At 34.7% G+C, this 20,521-nt stretch overlaps 1 protein-coding gene and 1 pseudogene across 1 annotated transcript; one reads left to right on the top strand and one right to left on the bottom strand.

The window, feature by feature from the left end:
- The first annotated feature begins 8,321 nt into the window (after positions 1-8,321).
- On the top strand, positions 8,322-9,580 carry IBH1 (ILI1 binding bHLH 1). The gene has a single exon (XM_059592283.2). It carries the CDS (start codon positions 8,611-8,613, stop codon positions 9,094-9,096), a length of 486 nt encoding a protein of 161 aa, XP_059448266.2. The 5' UTR covers positions 8,322-8,610; the 3' UTR covers positions 9,097-9,580.
- Positions 9,581-12,578: 2,998 nt separating this feature from the next.
- On the bottom strand, positions 12,579-18,297 carry LOC148586443 (uncharacterized; annotated as a pseudogene).
- Between the last annotated feature and the right edge of the window lie 2,224 nt (positions 18,298-20,521).

The raw sequence follows: 20,521 nt of genomic DNA, 5'->3' as shown, positions 1-20,521 counted from the left end.
TTTCAGCATGGAAACAATATCACTGTGTTGTGTAACTACATTTCAACATCAAGTATTTATATAAAACAGTTCATAATATATAAGAGCATCTCAGCAGAAGCAAAATAGCTACTAAAAAGTACAAATTTTTATTTTAACTATTTATTTTTCTATACATATTCTAACAGATTCTCTATTCTACTCTTTATTTTATTTAAATATTATTTTGTGTGTGAGAGAGTGTGAAAGAAAGAGGAGAGAAAGAGTAAAAGAAAGAAAGTGAAAAACAAAAAATAATAAACAAAGTTTATAGTAGGAGAAAATCCACATAACTCCCTCAAACTACTACTCAATTGACAATGTTCCCCCCAAATTTTCAATTGTGACAATGTCTCCTCCAAACTACAAAAAATTATCAATGTTCTCCCAAATGACAAAATTACCCTTAAAAAAAAAAAAAAAAAAAAAAAAAACTAAACCTAAAACTAAAACTTCTAGAAAAAACCTAAAACTAACAAAAAAAAAAAAAAATCCAAACGTTGGCCAATTTCTTTTTTTTTTTTTTTTAAATCAATTTTATAAGAAAAAAATTTTAAAAATTTTGATTTTTTTTTTATTTTTTTGATTTTTATTTTTTATAAAAATTGAAAATTTTCGTTTATTTTATTTTATTTTTGTTTTATAATTTTATTTAAATAAAAATTTACGTTTAAAAAAAATAAAATTTTCGTTTTTAATAAAATGAAATTTTTTGTTTTTTAAAACTAAATAAAAAAAATAGTTTTTTTTTTTTTTAAATAAAAATTTCCGTTTTAAAAATAAAATAAAATAAAAATTTTTGTTTAAAAAAAATTGTTTTTTTTTTAAATTAAAAATTTTCATTTTTTAAAGAAAATCTTTTTTTTTTTTTTTTTGAATTTATAGGGGTATTTTTGTCCTTTTGAGAAATTTATAAGGGCATTTTTGTCTTATTGCTAGTCTTTGAGGGGACATTGACAATGTTTTGGTAGTTTGGAAGAGACATTGTAACAATTGAAAGTTTGAAGGGAACATTGTCAATTGGGTGGTAGTTTGAGCGGGTTATGTGGACTTTACCCTTTATAGTATGAATAGTAAATAGGCTAATTAGCCTATTTATTGTTCACACTAGATGAAAAAATGTTAAATCGTCTATTCTGCTGGAGAAGAAAAAACACCCATAATAATCAAATTTAACTATTATTAAGGATTTGATTATTCTTTTAGTGATGCTCTAAGAGGCATCGCTAACCCACTTGTTTAGACTTTAGTACCGTGTATTTTGGACTGTTTCAATTAGAAATATGCATGCTAATGCTCCATAGATTATTGTCAGTGGTCAGCAAATTAAGGGTTTTGGCTTACTTTTATAAACCATAAAATCTCATAAATTTTAGCCTTTCAAACACCTTACAAATGAAATAAAACGTTTGAAAGTAAAGTCCCATCACATCTTGATACTCTTAGTGAAATTTAGCCAAGCATCTTACTGCTCGTTTAACGACACTTTTTAGGACAACCTTCTTGTTTTTCAATAAAAAAATATCAAAAGCACCGAAAAACAACATAAAGTACAAATCTCACAAAGAATTCGCAAGTACTTTTATTTTTATATCACATCACAACTAAAAAGCAAGAAATATCCTTTAAAAAGTTTAATCAGATGAAGGCCACATGTAATTAATTTGCACCCTTTAAATTTTTTAGCAAAAACGTTTAGCGAAATGAAGAACCCTCTAATATGCACGAGGTCATGAAGGCCACGTTAATAACCCTTTCTTGGATTCCAGCAGTGGCCACGTTAATATAATATAATAATTACCTTGCACTTAATCTAATTAAATCATATGGATCATATATAGTATCAGTGTGATCATATATCATTGTTTTTTTTGCTAGGTTTTTAGATTGGCTAATTCGGTGTAAGAACTTATTGTTTATGTTGTAGGACTATCTTCGCGGTATCAAGTGTTTCAAGTTTGAAATCAGAAGAGATGAAAATTGCACTAAAAGAAGTCATACCATACTTGAGTGTCTGGACTGCCTATGAACGTGTCCAGCTGACGAGATTCCTAGAGAGCTCCAAAAAATGGCATGTCCGGACCCCAAACAGTTGGGCTAGCTGCGTTTGCTAATGGACTTGAAAAATGAAGTGGACTGGAACTATAACAGATTTGATTGATGTGATAAAAAAAGTAAGAATGTTTTGTATGAAAAAAGTGACCACAAAAAAAAAAAAAAAAAAAAAAAAAGGGAAAGAAGGGGGTTTTGTAGTGATTTTTTTATTTGAATAGTGGGGACTTTTTCTCTTTTTTTTTTTTTTTTTTTTTTTTTTTTTTTTTTTTTGAGTCCTTTGGTATGTCCCTTAATCTCTGTTTATAATTGTGAAGGATATGATCTTATTACTCCAAAAAAAAAAAAATTATATATATAAAAAGCGAAAAATGTGCTACTCTTCCGAATTATATACGACTTAAAATAAATAAATAAATAAATTTGGGCCTCAATTATTGGGTTAGATTGGGCCTAAATCTCAATCTTATTTTCCCCTTTTCGGCCCAGAGCCCAGGCTTCACTTTTAATGACCTTTTCGCACTCTCGGCCAATAAAAATAAGCCTACATAAACCTCTTTCGGCCCCAACATCTTTCAATAGCAGACGAAGACAACACGGGGACAAAAGAGAGAAAGAGAGATTCTCCGAGAAGTTGACGAGATGCATGTACTGGGTATTTCTGTTCTTGTTTTTCTCGATCCATTGTTCTTTGTCTGGTGTTTTTTTGTGAAAGGATTAATCAATGTGTTATTTTCAGGGAAAAAAATATCTATTTTTCTCATTTTGAAAAGGAATGGTTATTTAATTATCATTTTGAGGAACCAGGAATAAAAAAACTAATTAGACGATGGAATATATAACTATTCAATTTTTAAGTCTATTCTTGGGTACCAAATGTGTTTTTATAGACTATTATACGACTGTTATACACGTAACTCGAATAGCATGGCAATAAAAATTAGCTATTAATTTTTTATTTTTTATTTTTTTTGAAAAAAAAAAAAAAGTGTGATAATCTAAAGACTGATTTTCTCATGAGATGGTAATATATCACTTGGGCATCAAATTTTGAGGAGAAAATTTGGTAAATGTAGTATTTTTCTTATACTAAAAACATTATTGTTTTGGAATAACATAACATGTGGCCTTAATTAATTCACCTTTCATAAATTAATCAATATTATACACAATCTAGAAATTAGTAAACTAATTGGCGAAATTTAATTAGGAGAGAGAACAAATTGACAACAATATTTCAATTTGTATTTTAAGCTTTATTAATTAAATTGTTGAAATAACCTTAAATTGGCAAAACTATGATATTGGTGAGAAAATTAAAACATTTCATGACAAATAAATAAAATAAATATATTGTATTAGATGATGAATGTTGTGTGTATATATATATATATATATATATATATATATATAGTAGCTAGTATATAGATAGGGCCCTTGAACCATTAATTTGCCTAATTAACGTGGGTTGAAAGACAAAAGAGTAATTGATAAAGGTTGTCATGTCTGTTTCTTGACAAAGGCAGATGGTTGGTTACTCTGAATTCTCGTGGATCACCAAAGCCATTGACATGGAAACTATCACTTAAATTATAATGATGTTTAAGCATTTAGCAAAACGATGAGTTTAGTAGTTAAGAGGTCTAATTTCTGGAAAGCTTCATTACACGTGTGTGGCGGCCCCGGCCCCCTCTCTCTATATCCTTCTTCACTATATCTCTGTCACCCTCCCATTGATTCTTACGTACCCATTAGCTTATAAGGCCAAAACCAATATGTCGGCATGAATCAAAGAGAGAGAACATGATCATCGATCATGTGATTCATGTGCATGATGTTGGAAGCTCACGGTAAGTTTGGTTTATGAGATTATAGCCCATAAAATTATTAAGGTCTTGGCCGGTGACGGCAACATGAGATTAAACCCGTGAATGGCATGGCAGTTAATTGAGTGGAAAAGCGCGCAGCCGGTGATTTCCAAAACCAGCGAGACACCCCACTAATGACGGCACCAAACCCGTGAATGGAAGTTTATGGTATCTTTGACTTTTCTTTTCAATATCCATTCTCAATTTCTATTTGCTTTTTTTTTTTTTTTTGGAATAACTTGAAGAAAGAAAGAAAGAAAGAAAAAGTGGGAGAGGAGAGTCGGTGATATTGCTTGATCAAGGAAAATCAAAATTATTAATACTATTATTAACAATTAATACTACAAATTACACTTTTATAATTTAATTATTCTACAAAGCTGATGTGATAGTCCCAACTAATTATTGGATCAAATATTTGTTAAAAAAAATAAAAAATTTAAAGGCTAGTTGAGACTCTCAAGTCAAGTTTATGAAATAATTGTAAGCTAAATATGTGGTATATATATAACATCACTCATTATTAGTACGCTTAATAGCCTATAGGAACATACAATCTTCTTCATTTTATTTTTTTATTTTTTTTATGTGAAATGTTATATATCACACTTTTATCTCATTCAACTAATGTGTCACTGTCAATCAACCTTTTAAATCAATTCTTAAAAAAATTAAAAAAAAAAAAAAAATCAAATGTTGATTGATAGTGCGATATCAGCAAAGTGGTATAAAAGTTGGTGTATAGCATTACACTTCTTTTAGAAGCAAAGTAATGCTAGAAATTACTGTTTTAGTGCACAATAATTTAATGGTAAAAATGGAATCATTGATTGGAACTATCATAACAGTATTATAGGACGGTTAGTGTTCTTACTGGATAAAAATTGGCATATTGCATTACTACCATCATTTGAACAGTAAAATAGTGAAATGGAGAAGACAACATTAATTACTACAACCTTTAGTTCTAATTCAAATTTGGAAAATGCTAAAGATAATATCAATTTGTAGAAAAATTGATGTGGCATCATACGTGGCAACTGCCACATCAGTTGAATTCTGAAGTTGTTGATGTGGCAAAATTCATGTAAGGGCCACGTTAATTTGTAAATAATGTATGGTAAATTTTGTAGTGTCCTTAGCATTAATGCTCTTCAAATTTATAAGACAGCTATCAAAAAATAAATTTAAAGACAGTACATTACCATGTCAATTGCCACTTCTTAAACTTAGAAGTTAACCTTAACGGAACCATTCTAGCTCGAGTAATCCTACAAGTCTCTTTTGTATAATTCTAAAAATGATGTGGATCTTAAAATCACTATTGGGCTTGTGATTGATCATTATTAAATTTTGATTTAATGATAATTTTAAAATTCACCTCACTTTTGAAGTGACACAAGAGGACCTTCCAACCCTATTACTAAAACCCTTAACAGTGTTGAACCCTTGTCTCCCTCGCCCGCTCGTGCGCTCATGACACCTGTGTTGAACCTACTTACAAGTATTGTCTAAGTGAACCCTCATCTCCCTTCACGTATGGTCCAACCTCCATATGGCTGATTTAGACCATGGTGGCCATAGTCGGTCCTCCACAGCCACAAACATCCTCCATATATAGATATATAACACCATACTTAAAAAAAAAAAAAAAAAAAAAAACTAATAATTCACCTCCATATTTTGTTGTTATAAAAAAAAATTAACAAGAAAATTTAATTTGTTGTTTTGTTATTACTGACGTGATAATTAGTTATACTAATTAACTGCTATGTGTAAAAGGTATAATACCCCTTTAAAAGCACTCATTTAATCTTATCGACATGCATGTGTAAAGTTTCTAAGGCTGTCACTAAATTTAGATGACAAAGCGACAACGAGGTATGAGTGTACGTGTGTGATTTCCTTGCTTCCTTCCTTCCTGGCGCCCTTTTTCTTTTTCTCTTTTCATAAATCTTAAATGCAAAATATATAGGCCAATCCTTCTCTTGGCAGGTGGGGATCAAAGAAATAAAGAAGATGACAAGGAAGAAATAGAAGAGGGCATGCATATAGATTATAGGGGCTAGCTTGTAGCCCTCATGAATAATGAGAAAATATTTATACAATAAAGTTTGTTAAAAAAACAGACATGCACAGCAGTTGAAGTGATTTATTCTCTTGGTCACAAGCCGACGGAGGAAGGATTCTGGAACACCCAACACTGTTGTTGAAGAGATGGCTAGAGCCTAGTACTAGACTTCTTTGCCGCTTTTCCTCGGAAAATAAAAAGAAGACAACGACATGTGATTTTCCGGCTTACGTTTCAGTTTTTCATTTGCTGATCGATTAACTCATATTGATTGTCTGTCATTTCCCATGTGAATTATTTAATTTGGTCTTGAAACAACCTTCGTAGAAAGACCGTAGATGATTACAATATTTGCTGTTAAAATAGATCTGATCGTTTTCTAATAATTTTATCGTGGATGTTTCTATAGTAGGAATATATCTATACTAGCTTGATTTTTTTGATTTTGTAGTTGACGGTGTGGTATCAAATGAGGATGAAATAGGAAATGAATGGGCAAGTTTCTCACGCGAACAAAACTATAATTGTTCTGACAATTTATGACATTGACAAAAATTAAGAATTAAAGATTGTAAATAGAACTTATGAATAGAAAAAATAACTATTAAGAAAGGGAATACGACTTAGTCACCTTAAAGAAAGCAGACAATGACTCTTAAAGATTAAAATTTTATTGATACTCGAAAAATAAATTGAAAAATAACATAGATGATATGCCTAAGTATACATTAAGTTTTGGGTCATCTTTAAGCAAATACTTGAAAAAAAAAAAAAAAAAAAACAAAAACAAAACAAAAAACAAAAAACAAAAATAACCCTGAAACTTGGAGATACAAATAGACTAAAAAAAGAAGAAAAAAATCTTAATTCAAATTTATGTCGATTCTTGCTATTTTTGTGCTTATTTTTTCCGTCAAAATATTCTAATACCATTAAGGAATACTATTAATTCAATATCTGACAACTTACTGATTCTTTTGCATCAGGTTTACTATAGTAATTTTAAATGTCCTATTTGTGTCCTATTAGGAATGATGTAGTTATTAAAATCACTCTTAGATCAAAACTTAATAATGATCAATCACAAGTCCAATGGTAATTTTAATAGTCATATCATTCTTAGTAGGATACAAGTAGGCCTCATAGAATTACTCGGTTTAGTACGTGCTAGTGTGTGTTTTTTTAGAATATCTTTTAAAAGTAAAGAACCATTATATTTTAGTAGTCAAATATTGAATCTTTTTTTTTTTATTTATTTTTTATTTCACGTAAATTAATTAAAGAGAATCCTTGTTAAATAAAGAGATGTGTCCTAATCAAAGGGTGAAAATAAGCTGCATATTCATTTCTAATATTAGCTTAATTAATTATTCTTTTTCTCTTGGGTTTTTTTAATATAGTAATGTTAGGTACCATCTTTTTATTCTCCTAAAATCCTCGTAAAGCTGATGTGACTTTCAAAATCACCATTGTATCAAAATTTAAGTATGATTCATATAAAATTTAATGATGATTTTAAAATCAACATCCGCTTTAGAAATATTTTAGAAAAATAAAAAGATGATACCTAACATTACTCATTAAAATTCCGTAATTGATAAAAAAAAATGAAAGGTGCATACTTGTCTTGTGGCTAAAAGGAGAGGAGAGGGTTAGCACTCAAAGGAGATTCTTTAAACCTAACACAAACACAAAGCATTGTTTGATAAGGAAGTAATGGAAGATTAGGAAAGAGAAAAAGGTTCCCATCAGACAAGTGGGTAACTGAGCCATGTGCGCTCATGTGGTGGTTGGCCCTTTGTGGGTCCACTAATCCACTTCTCCAACCCTATTCTTTGATAATGAAACTACAAATATACTTTCTACTATCAAGTGATCTTCACGCGCCACCCATTCATTCTCACGGGTTAAAAATTATCCCACATCTTTATTTGGATTCACAATAATTATTTGTCAAAAAAATTAGAAAAAAAAAAATTATATGAAATTTGTATACGGTCCGATCACTATAAACTTTCAGGAATTAAGATAAATAATTACTGTAAATCCTTATCCAGACGGACGGGTGGCCGACTTCTTGTGGTGGGCTACCATTCTTCTTTCACAACATAAAGCAATCTGTGGGATATAATAATTAATATAATATTTTTGTGACTTAGCGTGATTCCCACGCTCTCCATTGCACCAGGACAAATGGGCACATCTTTATTATGATAAAGATAACAAAAACTTAATTAAATTATATTATAAATAAAACCAGGGTTCCATGGTCTAAAATTCTCTCTGGCCGTCCATTTTCAATCTACTTCTTCTTCTTAGTCCCTTCCCACAAATCCTACCATATTATTCCTCCTCTACATCTGTACCCAATACCCATCCCTCTCTCTCTCTCTCTCTCTCTGGTTGTGTCAGAGCAGATCTAGAGTTTTTTTTTTTTGTTACCTTTTGTCTTCGCAAGCAAGAGGACCCTTTGTGTCAGAAGAAAATCCCATCTTCCAATCCTTAATGGTCACCCCGTTTGTCTGTCTTTCATCCTCCCAAAAGGTGACTTCTGTCAGAGAGTTGTACTACTAGGTTTGAGGATCTTCTTTGCATGCCACCATGGCCACAAAGGGTGTAACCCTAAACACAAACGCCCGGAAAGTCAGGTTTGCTCGTAGATTTATCAGCATCCTCTTGAAAATGAGAAAGACAAGATCACCCTGTTCCAGCTCGTCCATCGAGGATGTCCGTAAACGCAGCCAGAGAATAAAGATCGCGGCGTATTCGTCCATGGCTCATGCAGTCGGGCCAAGGAGGGCCTGGAGCCGAGCCGTTCTTTTCAAACTTCGAAGCCGAGCAAGGCACCAGAGCATGATGAAGAGGAGATCCTTCGGTTTGCAGAAGAAAAGGGTCGTTGTTGTTAAGAATAATAATGATATTATTCCCTCAGGACAGCTAAGCCAAGCCGACAGGCTTAGACAGCTTGTGCCGGGTGGAAAAGCCATGGATATGTGCAGCTTGTTAGAGGAGACAGCCGACTATATTAGCTGCCTTGCCACCCAGGTTAAGGTCATGCAGACTATTGCTGATCACTTTTCTAAATGAGCATCACAAAAACTTTTCTACATATAGACAATGTCAGGGAAGGAAACAAAAAAGAAAAAAAAGATGAATAAAAAAGGTAGGGGGAAGGGTGGGGTAAAAAGGAATAAGAATAGAGGGAGTACGTGCTAAATAGATCATATATAGAACTGGTTTGACACGCACATATACAAACCTACACGTATTTAAAGACTCTTACGCTTGGCTTCTCTTGATTGTACATAGATAATCCTACTTGTTATGAGGGGATGAATAGCTTTTTTATATTATACTCTTTCTCTCTCTCTCTAGATGTCTGTTTGTGTGTTAATTTGTTGTCTGTAGATGCTTGTTACTGAGTTATTTTTGGTCTGGAGGGAGTGTGTATATAGACATATTTTTCTGTTGCTTGTGATATGTAAATTATTCTTCATACTGTTAATTAAAGTAGCGTTTCAGGTGAAAATATTGAGGTATGAAAAGAAATGCATGCCCCTGTACACACAGACGCGCGTGTTGGGTTTGATCAAGTATATATGGAACAGTACAGTTTAGATGATGTTTGTGGTAGCTAGTGATCATACAAGAATTAAGGAACATGATGATCGATCATGAGTTCCCTGTTCTTTTTTTTTTTCTGAGGTAAGATGTTTAAAGCCACCTCGAACGATCGATACTCAAAGCCAGTTTAATTTGCATGCTTAAATAGTGGCTGCTCTGTTCACTACGGATCCATCATCAAGTACATATAAATGTGTTTCTATATATTTCAAAGTTTCATGTTGATTTACCTGGTTTCCTACTTAGGGTGATTAAACATGATTTCTAAGCTCCCGAGATTAACTAACTTCTTTTCTATTTCAATATTTGTGCTGGTCTTTAACTTTGTATGGAGAGTACCTTTAGGTTATCAATACTATGACCACCTATTTGAAGAAAAATCTTCAAAAAACTGATTGCAGGCCGGCTGCCGGTGTATATATCTCAGAAAATAGATAAGCAACAGCTGGCACCGAGTTTAGCCCGGAGGAAGATCTGTAAGGGAAGAAGGAAGATAGAGGGTGGTTTGCCGGCGGTGGATCGTTCCGACAAGACCATTCCAACGCTCAAGTTAGTTTAGTGAGATAGGAGGAAATTTTGACAGAGCTAGTGATGGTAGGGTCAATTAGGCATACTTGAACAAACGCCTTTCTCTTCTCCTCCCTTTATAGGCCCTCATCCCTCGCCATTATTTCTAGGGCTTCAGGAATTCCCATCAATAGTCTATTACTATTATTGTTGCACGCGGAGATTCCTTTCCCAAGTTTGTTAGAGGAGTGCATTTCATGAGCAGGTCGTTGGCTGAGCTGACAAAGTAGGAAATCGAGAGCTGTATTTTGGATGCACTTTGGTCCTTTCTGAGCCGTTTGGGCTGCAAGCCACCGGGCCATCTAGGCCGGTCCTAGTTATCGGTCATCGGCCTCTTAGGCCCTTTGACCACAGGCCGCGAGACCTTTTGACCTTTTCTATAGGCCAATCAGTAGTCTCCAAATTTTCTTGAATGACTAATTGGGTGGGTAATCATTCATAAGAAATTGTATTTACAGGCATGTCACTAGTCCTGCCTCAGTTTGGCTATCAACGAAATTCCATTTTCATATCTAAAATAATCCAAAGAAACAAAAACTTTTACAGAAGTCAGAAGAGTAGCAGAAAACAAGGAAAATATTCCCTCTGTCGATCTTCCATTGACACCGGATAATGACTGTTTGCTTTGGACAAGCGTAAGATCATAGGCTTCGTAGCCTCACTACAAAATTTGGCAGAAATTTTGACCGAAGGTTTTTGACGTGTCATTTTTTACGTTTAGCCGCGGTTAAAAGGGGATGTCAAAAATCCTTAGTTTTTGACGCGTCAAAATTTTTTTTGACGTGTCGATTTTGACACGTCAAAAAATTTTGACGTGTGACTTTCGACACGTCAAAAATTTTTTTGACGTGTAGATTTTCACGCGTCAAAAATTTTTTTGACGTGTAGATTTTCACACGTCAAAAACTTTTTGACGTGTTAATTTTGACACGTCAAAAACTTTTTGACGTGTCACACCATTTGACACGTCAAAAAATATATATTATTATTTTTTTTAATAAAAAATAATTATAATATTCTAATTCCTGATAATTATACAATAATTACAATATCCAATTATTACAATAATTACAATATTCTAATTCTAATTCCTGATAATCCACATCTAATAATCCAATAATCCAATAATCCACCTACATAATACACATCAAATACATAATCAACATCCAATACATAATCCACCAACATAATACACTTCCAATACATTCAATACATAATCCACCTAAATAATCCACATCCAATATATAATCCCACCTACATAAATAATCCACATCCAATACATAATCCACCTAAATAATACACATCCAATACATAATCCACCTACATAAATAATACACTTCCAATACATAATCCACCTACATATATAATACACATCCAATACATAATCTACCTAAATAATCCACACCCAATACATAATCCACCTACATACATAATCTACATTCAATACATAATCCACATCCAATACATAATCCACCTACATATATAATACACATTCAATACATAATCCACCTACATAATACACATCCAATACATAATCCACCTACATATATAATACACATTCAATACATAATCCACCTACATAATACACATCCAATACATAATCCACCTACATATATAATACACATCCAATACATAATCCATATTCAATACATAATCTACCTACATAATACACATCCAACACATAATCCACATCCAATACATAAACCTAAAGAAATTCATAATCCACATGCAATACCTAATACAATCCAATCCAATTCAATACATAATCCACATCTATAATACACATCCATAATCCACATAAAATAATCCAATCTAATCCAATCTAATCCAATCCAATACATAATACACATTCATAATCCACATACCTAATACATATCTATAATTCACATACATAATCCAATCCAATACCTAATCCAATCTAATACGTAATTCAATCCAATACATATTCCAATCCAATACACAATACACATCCTGACCATACTATGAGTTTTAAAGAATATATATATCCAACACAACTTCATTAAACAAAATCTAATATCCAATACAACACAACTTCATTACTAATATATATCTAATATCCAATATCCAATATCCAACACATACTTCATTAAACAAAATTTCAACACACATACTACATTCCAACACAACACATAATAAAACGTATATATATATATATATCGAAAACACGTTCTAACACAAGGCAAAACAAATATACAATAAAACACATCTGGACTATCTACTACAAATAAGTTTCAATGTGTCTCAACAAACCTATAGTTTGATCTAACTATATACAAAACAATAAGTAGCAGTATGTATACAAACAGTGATAATCAACGACGTGTGGCGCCCAACTCAACACAGTCATCCCTCAACTCTTAATCTGCATTACCTGCAAATGAGTTGTGAACCAATAATAATCAATGCAAAAATTTAAAATTACTATGTAATATGATGCAAATATACGTAAGTTATAAAATAAACCGCTGTAACTAGAAGTTTTTAACTTGTTTTTCTAACCGTTGTTTCTAATAGTTAACAATTGTTAAAAAAACAAAATAAAATATATTATTACCTCTGTGGGGCGCAAATCCAGACGTCGACCCGAACATGGCCTCGCTTTGGCGAAAACGAGCGTCAATCATAGCATCTTTCTCTGCTATTTGCGCCTTTTGTGCTTCAATCTGCCTCGCCATCTCTTCCATTGCCCTTCTTTGTGCTGCTCGCTCTTCTTCCATCACACGTCTTTCTTGTGCCCGCTCCTCTTCAAGTTCTCTAATTATATCCGTCATCTGTGAGAACGAAGAGCTCCAAGAATTTTGAGACCGTGTCTGGGACGGTGTATAGTATGAATGTAAGCTGCCCCGCACCGGCAGCACATTCGGACCTAGCTGGCGGACCCTGCCAGCATACTCAGGCTTATTTCCATGCGCCTGAGCATACGCGTCATCAGGTGTCCACCGTACCGTCCCTTCCGTCACGGTCTTACTATTTGCCGGGTCAGTGGGCATCAATTCCTTCATCCTCTCCTGTACATTAAAAAACAAATTAGTATCTCTTATAAGGAACGTTATTCATAAGTAATTTATCAAAATATATATGTTTGAGTACTTACACATCTCTCCCTAACCACGTCATTCGGATAGCCACCATCCTTCGTTGTGTGAGTAGTGACGTAACTTTCCACTCGAGTTGGAGGAGTGCCGCTCTTGGCTATGGTCTGCATAGAAAATAATATCAATACAACAACAACAAAAACAAAAACAAAAAAAGTTAAAAAAAAACATAGACATAAACAACCGATTATATATATATATATAGTAAAGATATATAAATACCTCTTGATATGTCGTTCTAGCGTAGCTCATCGACCCGGTGCAGTTAGGTGTGTTGTTTTTTGCTCCCAATTCCTTCATCTTGGCAGCAAACTCCTACATGTATATCACTCTTAAAATGTCAGGCTTAACCCAATTATAATTAATGAAACTAAATAATTATAATTAATTCCACTAGCCAATTGCTCATTTAGTCTTCTTATTCAAATATATTCATATATTTCTTTACTATATAGATAATAATCAACAATGGAAGATTGATCATCACAAGCCTATGAACAAATTAAAGCAAACCAAACAAGAAGACATATTCTAAAAACACTTAAGACATACCTGATTTTTCGGGTCACACCATCTCGCCAACAAGACATTCAAGTCCTCGGCGTCGTATTTCCTAACGGCATCCTCGCCCATTCTCGCCTTCACTGAGTCTGGAGTATCGTCCTCCTTGATTTTTAACTTAAGTTTTACAGCGTGTCTCCAACTCTTCAGCTTCGATCCCATATCTTTGAAGGCGTCTCTTTTAATCGCCTGAAGATCGTATTCAGGCGGCATGTAGAACTGAGTCTGCATATATACCAAGTAAAAGTTAGGCGTATAATTATTAAACTGAAACAACATTGTAAATATTAAAAAAAAACACATGCGAAAATATGAGAAAAAAATTTAACCATACCATCAAGGCGTCTGATACATCTTCCTTCACACGGGGATGTATATGCTCCCATTCATCCCGGAGCCTAACATAAGTCCCGGCCCTTATGACGTTGCCGGTCTCCCTTCTGAATTTCATCCCACTAAATCCTACGGGCTGCCACGCCTTATTGTACTTACATACGATTTTTTGTCCTGGGGGGACCTCCCACTTTTTGTTCGATGGTGGAATGTCCACCACCTGAAATTGGGTGCTGCCGTCTCCCCCGATCCCTAACACATTAATAATTGCAAATGTTAATTGTTTGAAATTTAATAGTAACCACGTAGTATTAAATTGTTTGAAATTTAATATTGAAATTTTATACATGTTAAATATGGGTATTTAAATCATATATACTTACTTATTGTCCGGAGCTGGCGAATGCCTAACTCCTCTAGACGATCAGGGGCCTCTAAGTCACCTGAGCCATCATCCGCGTCCTCCCCATAATACTGTGTCTCGCTATCATCCGGAGGCGATGGCTCACTGTATGAGATACTCGTGTTTAACTCAGGAGGGAACATCCTCTCTACCTCACCATGCTCACATACTCCCAACTCGGTCAAGGACGGATATGAGGCATCCGTGAGATACGGAACCTGCAGAGACCCTTCCCCATGCCCAGGAAGTAAGGGTCTATACCCCTGCTCGTCTATCTGTATGGACCCCTGTCGTCTACTCTTTCCCCTGGTGCTCATATCAACCTGCAAAACACATAATATACCCAATTAATTATGTATATAATAGATAAAAATTGCACCACAATACCCAATCAATGTATAAAGAAATAACATTAAATACGTCAAAATAATGTGAACTATATATATTATTAAAGTTTTAATTTTTTTAAAACAACATACGGATCTAAGTCTTGTCGGATGTAGTCAATGCCATCCTGCGGATCCACTTCATTATTCCTGGTCAATAGGAGCGGCTCACACTCATGGTAGTTGACACTTTCATCATCAGAACCTTCGCCTTGTTCAACGTCGTATACGTTTCTAGGTTTAGTCCTTACAACACAAGCCCAATCAGGGTCCCTTTCATCTTGGACGTAAAAAACTTGGTCAACTTGTGACGTTAGCACATACAGCTCATCAGTAATTTCCTGACCCCGGTGGACAAGGTTTTTGAAGCTGACAAGCAGTATCCCATACTCGTCTACTTTGTACCCCCTGTCCCTCGTGTTGTCCGCCCAATCACACTTGAACAAAACATACTTAGTTCTGTCGAAGTACTCCACCTCAATTATTTGCGTCAACTTTCCATAGTACATTTCGCCATCAACAGTTGGCACGCACACCCTACTGTTTTGGGTCCTTTTTCCAGCATCAAATGCAACAGTGCGAAACAGCTTTCCGTTAACCACATATCTGTTATATCTGGTCGCTGTGGCATTCGGCCCTCTACAATGCGTTACCAGTTTATCACCTATTTCCTTCCTTTGTCGGTCGTCCAATCGATCGACCTGTTAGCACATACGTACAATTGACCATAAGAAAGTTAGTTTTGTTGGTTGTTATGAACCAATAACTAAATAGAATGGGTCTGCAACAGTTATATATCACGGTAGTCTTACGTAGTCACGGTACCAATCGCAAAACAGCGCATGGTGTTGGGTTTCCAATTGGTCCTCCGTCGTTCGCCCCCTATCGCATGATCGTCTAAGTGTATCCATGTGTACCATACAATACAAAGTTTAAATTATATTATAATTCACAACTAAAGGTGCAAGATGATATTGAACTTGCATACACTACTAACACGACTTACGTCCGTAGTTGAAGGAACTCATCCGAGTTAAACAAAATGTATCGATGAATTTGTGTCAAAGTGACACGGTCGAGGATGACTCGTGTTCCCGCACCTTTTGAACCATCCGGGTTTCTTATAGCCCTATTGTGAAATGTTGGTACGTGATCTAGATACCTTGAGCAGAACGCCACCAACTCCGTTGCTATATAGCCCTCCGCAATGCAGCCCTCAGGAGCCGCTTTATTGCGAACATTAGATTTGAACACTCCAAGGCTTCTACATATGATCATAATTCAGTAATTACTGTTAGTAACAGTTGTATATTGGAGAAAAAAATAATTTCATTAATATTAGTAAAGTATTTTACCTTTCTGCCGGATACATCCATCTATACTATACCGGTCCACCAAGTCGGCATTCACGGACAAGATGCACGACTAAGTGAACCATTATAGTAAAAAAACTTGGAGGGAAGACCTTTTCCATCTGGCACAAAGTAATATAAATGTCACCCTCTAGTCGGTTCATATCATCTCGTGTCAATGACGTTGAACATAGGCCCCTGAAGAATGCAGACATCCCGACAAGTGGTCTAACCACGTTCTCTGGCAATGATCCACGCAATGCAATAGGGAGAAGTTGTTGCATAATTACGTGACTATCATGGCTTTTCAAACCAAATATCGTACGATCACTAAGTCGTACACATCGGGAAATATTCGAGGCATATCTGTCCGGCACCCTTACATTCCGAAACACTTTCAAAAAATGTGTTTTTTCATCCTTAGACATCGTGTGACAAGCTGCGGGCATATACGTTCGACCATCCTCACCCGTGTACGGATGAAGTGCATGTCTCAACCCCATTTCTTGCAAGTCTGTGCGGGCTTGGATGTTGTCCTTCGTTTTCTTTGGAATGTCTAGTATTGTGCCAAGAATGTTGTCCATCACATTTTTCTCAATATGCATAATATCAAGGTTGTGCCGCAATAGATTATCTTTCCAATACGGCAACCTAAAGAAAACACTTTTCTTCTTCCACAATACGTTAGCAGTCTCGCCTTCTCTTTCTGTCGGCCCACCCTTCTTCCGTTTCTTGTTATTTTTCTCATTATCCGTCCTTGCCTTATCAGCATTCTCATCTCCATATGCCATATCTTGTAATTGTCTAAGAATGTCATCTCCACTTGGCACATCTGGGGCACATTCAAATTCTTGTTTTCTGTCAAATGTTATTTTATTTCTCCTCCACGGATGATCAATGGGCAAGTATCGCCTGTGCCCCATATAATAAAATTTTCTGCCATGTTTTAACCGCGTGGACCTCGTCGAGTACATACAGTAGGGACATGCCTTCTCACCCTTGTTAGGCCACCCAGACAAATCTGCGTATGCCGGGAAGTCATTAATTGTCCACATCAACTGCGCCCGCATCACAAAGTTCTTTTTGTTGGACACGTCAAATGTGCGTATACTTACAGTCCATAGTTCCTGTAACTCCTCAATTAAGGGTTGTAGGTAGACATCTAGATCCATCCCAGCTGACTTTGGGCCCGGAATTATCAAGGATAGTATAAATGATGTTTGTTTCATGCACGTCCAAGGAGGCAAGTTGTACGGTACAAGCATTACAGGCCAAGTGCTGTGGGATGTGGTCATGTTCCTGAATGGATTAAATCCATCCGAGGTTAGTCCAAGCCTGACGTTCCTGCTGTCCGCCGCAAAGTCTGGATGCAAATTATCGAATGCCCTCCATGCTTCACCATCGGTCGGATGCCTCAATACACCGTCCTTAGTCCGACCTTCTGCATGCCACCTCATAGAAGGAGTAGTATGCTCTGACATAAACAATCTATGTAGCCGTGGTATGAGCGGAAACCACCGCAACACCTTGACCGGGCGTTTCTTACTCGATGATATGGGTTGCCCATCCTCATCCAACTGAATTTCATCCTTCCACTTAGATACTCCACAAACAGTACATGTATCCAAATCCTGATTGTTCTTCCAAAATAACATACAATTATTAGGACACGCCGGGATCTTCTCATACCCGAGGCCCATGTCCCTTAGAAACTTTTTTGCCTCATATGTATTACTTGACAAAGCTTCATCACTAGGAGGCAGCAACTGATTGATGAACTCAAGAAAAGATGAAAATATTGCGTTACTAAGTCCGCCATCACACTTCAAATTGTACAGATGTACAGTAGCACTAAGCTTGCTATGTTTGGTCCCATCATGAAGTGGCTTTTCTGCCTTCTTAAGCAAGTTATTGTACTTTAGAACGTCACCATCGTCAGTTGCTTCATTCACAGTTTCTTCATTCCCCTGTACCGCCACTTCAGGCTCACAATTATCTTCCACGACACCGTGCATGCCGAATAGATCACGCAACATTGACTGCATTGTTTCACCTTGTGCTGTGCCTATACCCTGATCTATGATCGTGGGAGTCGAAGTAGACACTGCAACATGAGACCGAACAGGCCTCTCCCCTTGATAATACCAAATTCTGTATGCAATAATTATTCCCTTACCCCCTGTCAAGTGGTCAAATACCAAATCTGGTGGGTGGCGCTGCTTATTACGGCACACCTTACAGGGGCAGTGAATTTTTCCATCAGGGATTGTACAGTTCCTAACTGCAAACTCCACAAATGATCTACACCCGTCTCTGTATTCCCTCGTACCCCTAGACTTTGTCATCCAACTCTTGTCCATAGCTTTAGTTACTGTAACCCTAACTGAATAAAATAAATCTAAGTTAGTTAGTTAGATGTTATTTTTTTTTCTTTTGTGTATTTGTTTAAGTACATCGTTACAATTTTTTGTATATTTTTTACATATAAACACACACATTAAGTATTAATTATAACATCTACATAATCAAAATTTGCAAAACCTAAACAAAATTAAGGTCCAAATTTAAAAACATTTGACATGCCACATGGGGAACCTAGATAAAATATATGTGGCTATCTTATTTGCTGCAAATTTTTTGTTTTTGTTTTTTTCTGACATTTACATAGCCTGAAGTTGTAAGACCTAAATTAATTATTTTGTTATATAGGGGGACCCTAAATAAATTAGATATACCTAGCTAGGTTAAATGTTGGTTTTCTTTTGTCCGCTTATTATAACATTATGCATTTGTATGTGAAGTGTATATAAAACAAATCAAGCAACCTATGTTAGTTGTTTCTTACTTTATTTTTTCGATCATAGCATGTACATACTTATTATAAATTTACAAAATCTAATCATAAATTAACGGTCGACCAAAGTAGATATGCATTTCTTATTTGTATATATATATATTTTGTTACGACAATGTGCAAAAGAAAAACCTACACAAATATAGGTCTAAATGTAAATGCAAAATCCTAAACAAAAAAACAAATTTCAAACTATATATGATGGTACATAATTTTGCATGCATGCATGCAAATACATTAAACAATATTTTCACCATATACAAAACATATATATCAAACAAGTAATATTACATAACATAAATCTTAAGCAAATAAATTAATTAGCTAACACGTACAAAAAAATTTAATTTGCTAATATAATTAACTACATCAACAATATATAATACTATAAATTAATATAATCTATATATTAATTTATATAAATAAATAAATTAATTAGTTTGATATATATATATATTTTAAAATAGGTATATATATACCTGATAGGTGTGGAGATGATCGGGAATGGCTTGGTCGCCGGAGGTAGCGGAGGCGGTGACGGACGCCGGCCGGTGAGAGAGAAGCACCACCGAGGGAGAGAGAGAACCACCGAGAGAGAGATCGAGAGAGAGAGACAACGCGCGTGATCCAAAGGGTTGAGAGAGCACGCGGGTGAGAGAGATGCTGCGCGTAGAGGGGGCTGATGGAGAAACAAAAATGGCGGAAGAAATGAGTCTAGCTAGCTGCTGCGCGGGGGAGAGAAAGAAAGAGAGGGAAGAAGGAAGAAAGAAGGGGGAAAGAAAGGAAGAAAAAACAAAAGAAAAAAAAACGAAAAGCAAGGGAAGGCGCAGCTGGCGGGCGCGCCTTCCCGAGGAGAATTCTTGACGTGCCACGTGTGCACGTCGAGAACTCTTTTAATTTTAATTTTTTTTTCTTTATAAGAATTTGAATTTAAATTTATAAAATATACAATTTTCATTTATACCATTATTTATTATATCAATTTTTTCTCTTATATAACACATTATCCATACAATATACTTAAAATTTATAATTAGATGATAAACAAAATTAATACTCTAAACATACAAATAATAAAATTCATATGTTTAATTAATATTAATAGCTAGAATTATTTATGCATGAGAATTTCATATATATATATATGAATGAAATGCTTGATTTATATACATGTATTAATATTAATTGTACAACAGTATATGATTATAATACTAACTAATTGGCATGCATGTGATATATATACGTATATACTAATTAATTTATACTAATATGATATAATTGATTTTTTTATACCAATTGAAATCTTAATTTTACAT

The sequence above is a fragment of the Corylus avellana genome, chromosome 4, assembly GCF_965113065.1.
Source record: "Corylus avellana chromosome 4, dhCorAvel1.hap1.2, whole genome shotgun sequence".
Taxonomy (NCBI): domain Eukaryota; kingdom Viridiplantae; phylum Streptophyta; class Magnoliopsida; order Fagales; family Betulaceae; genus Corylus; species Corylus avellana.
This window is presented reverse-complemented; position numbering and strand designations above follow the sequence as displayed.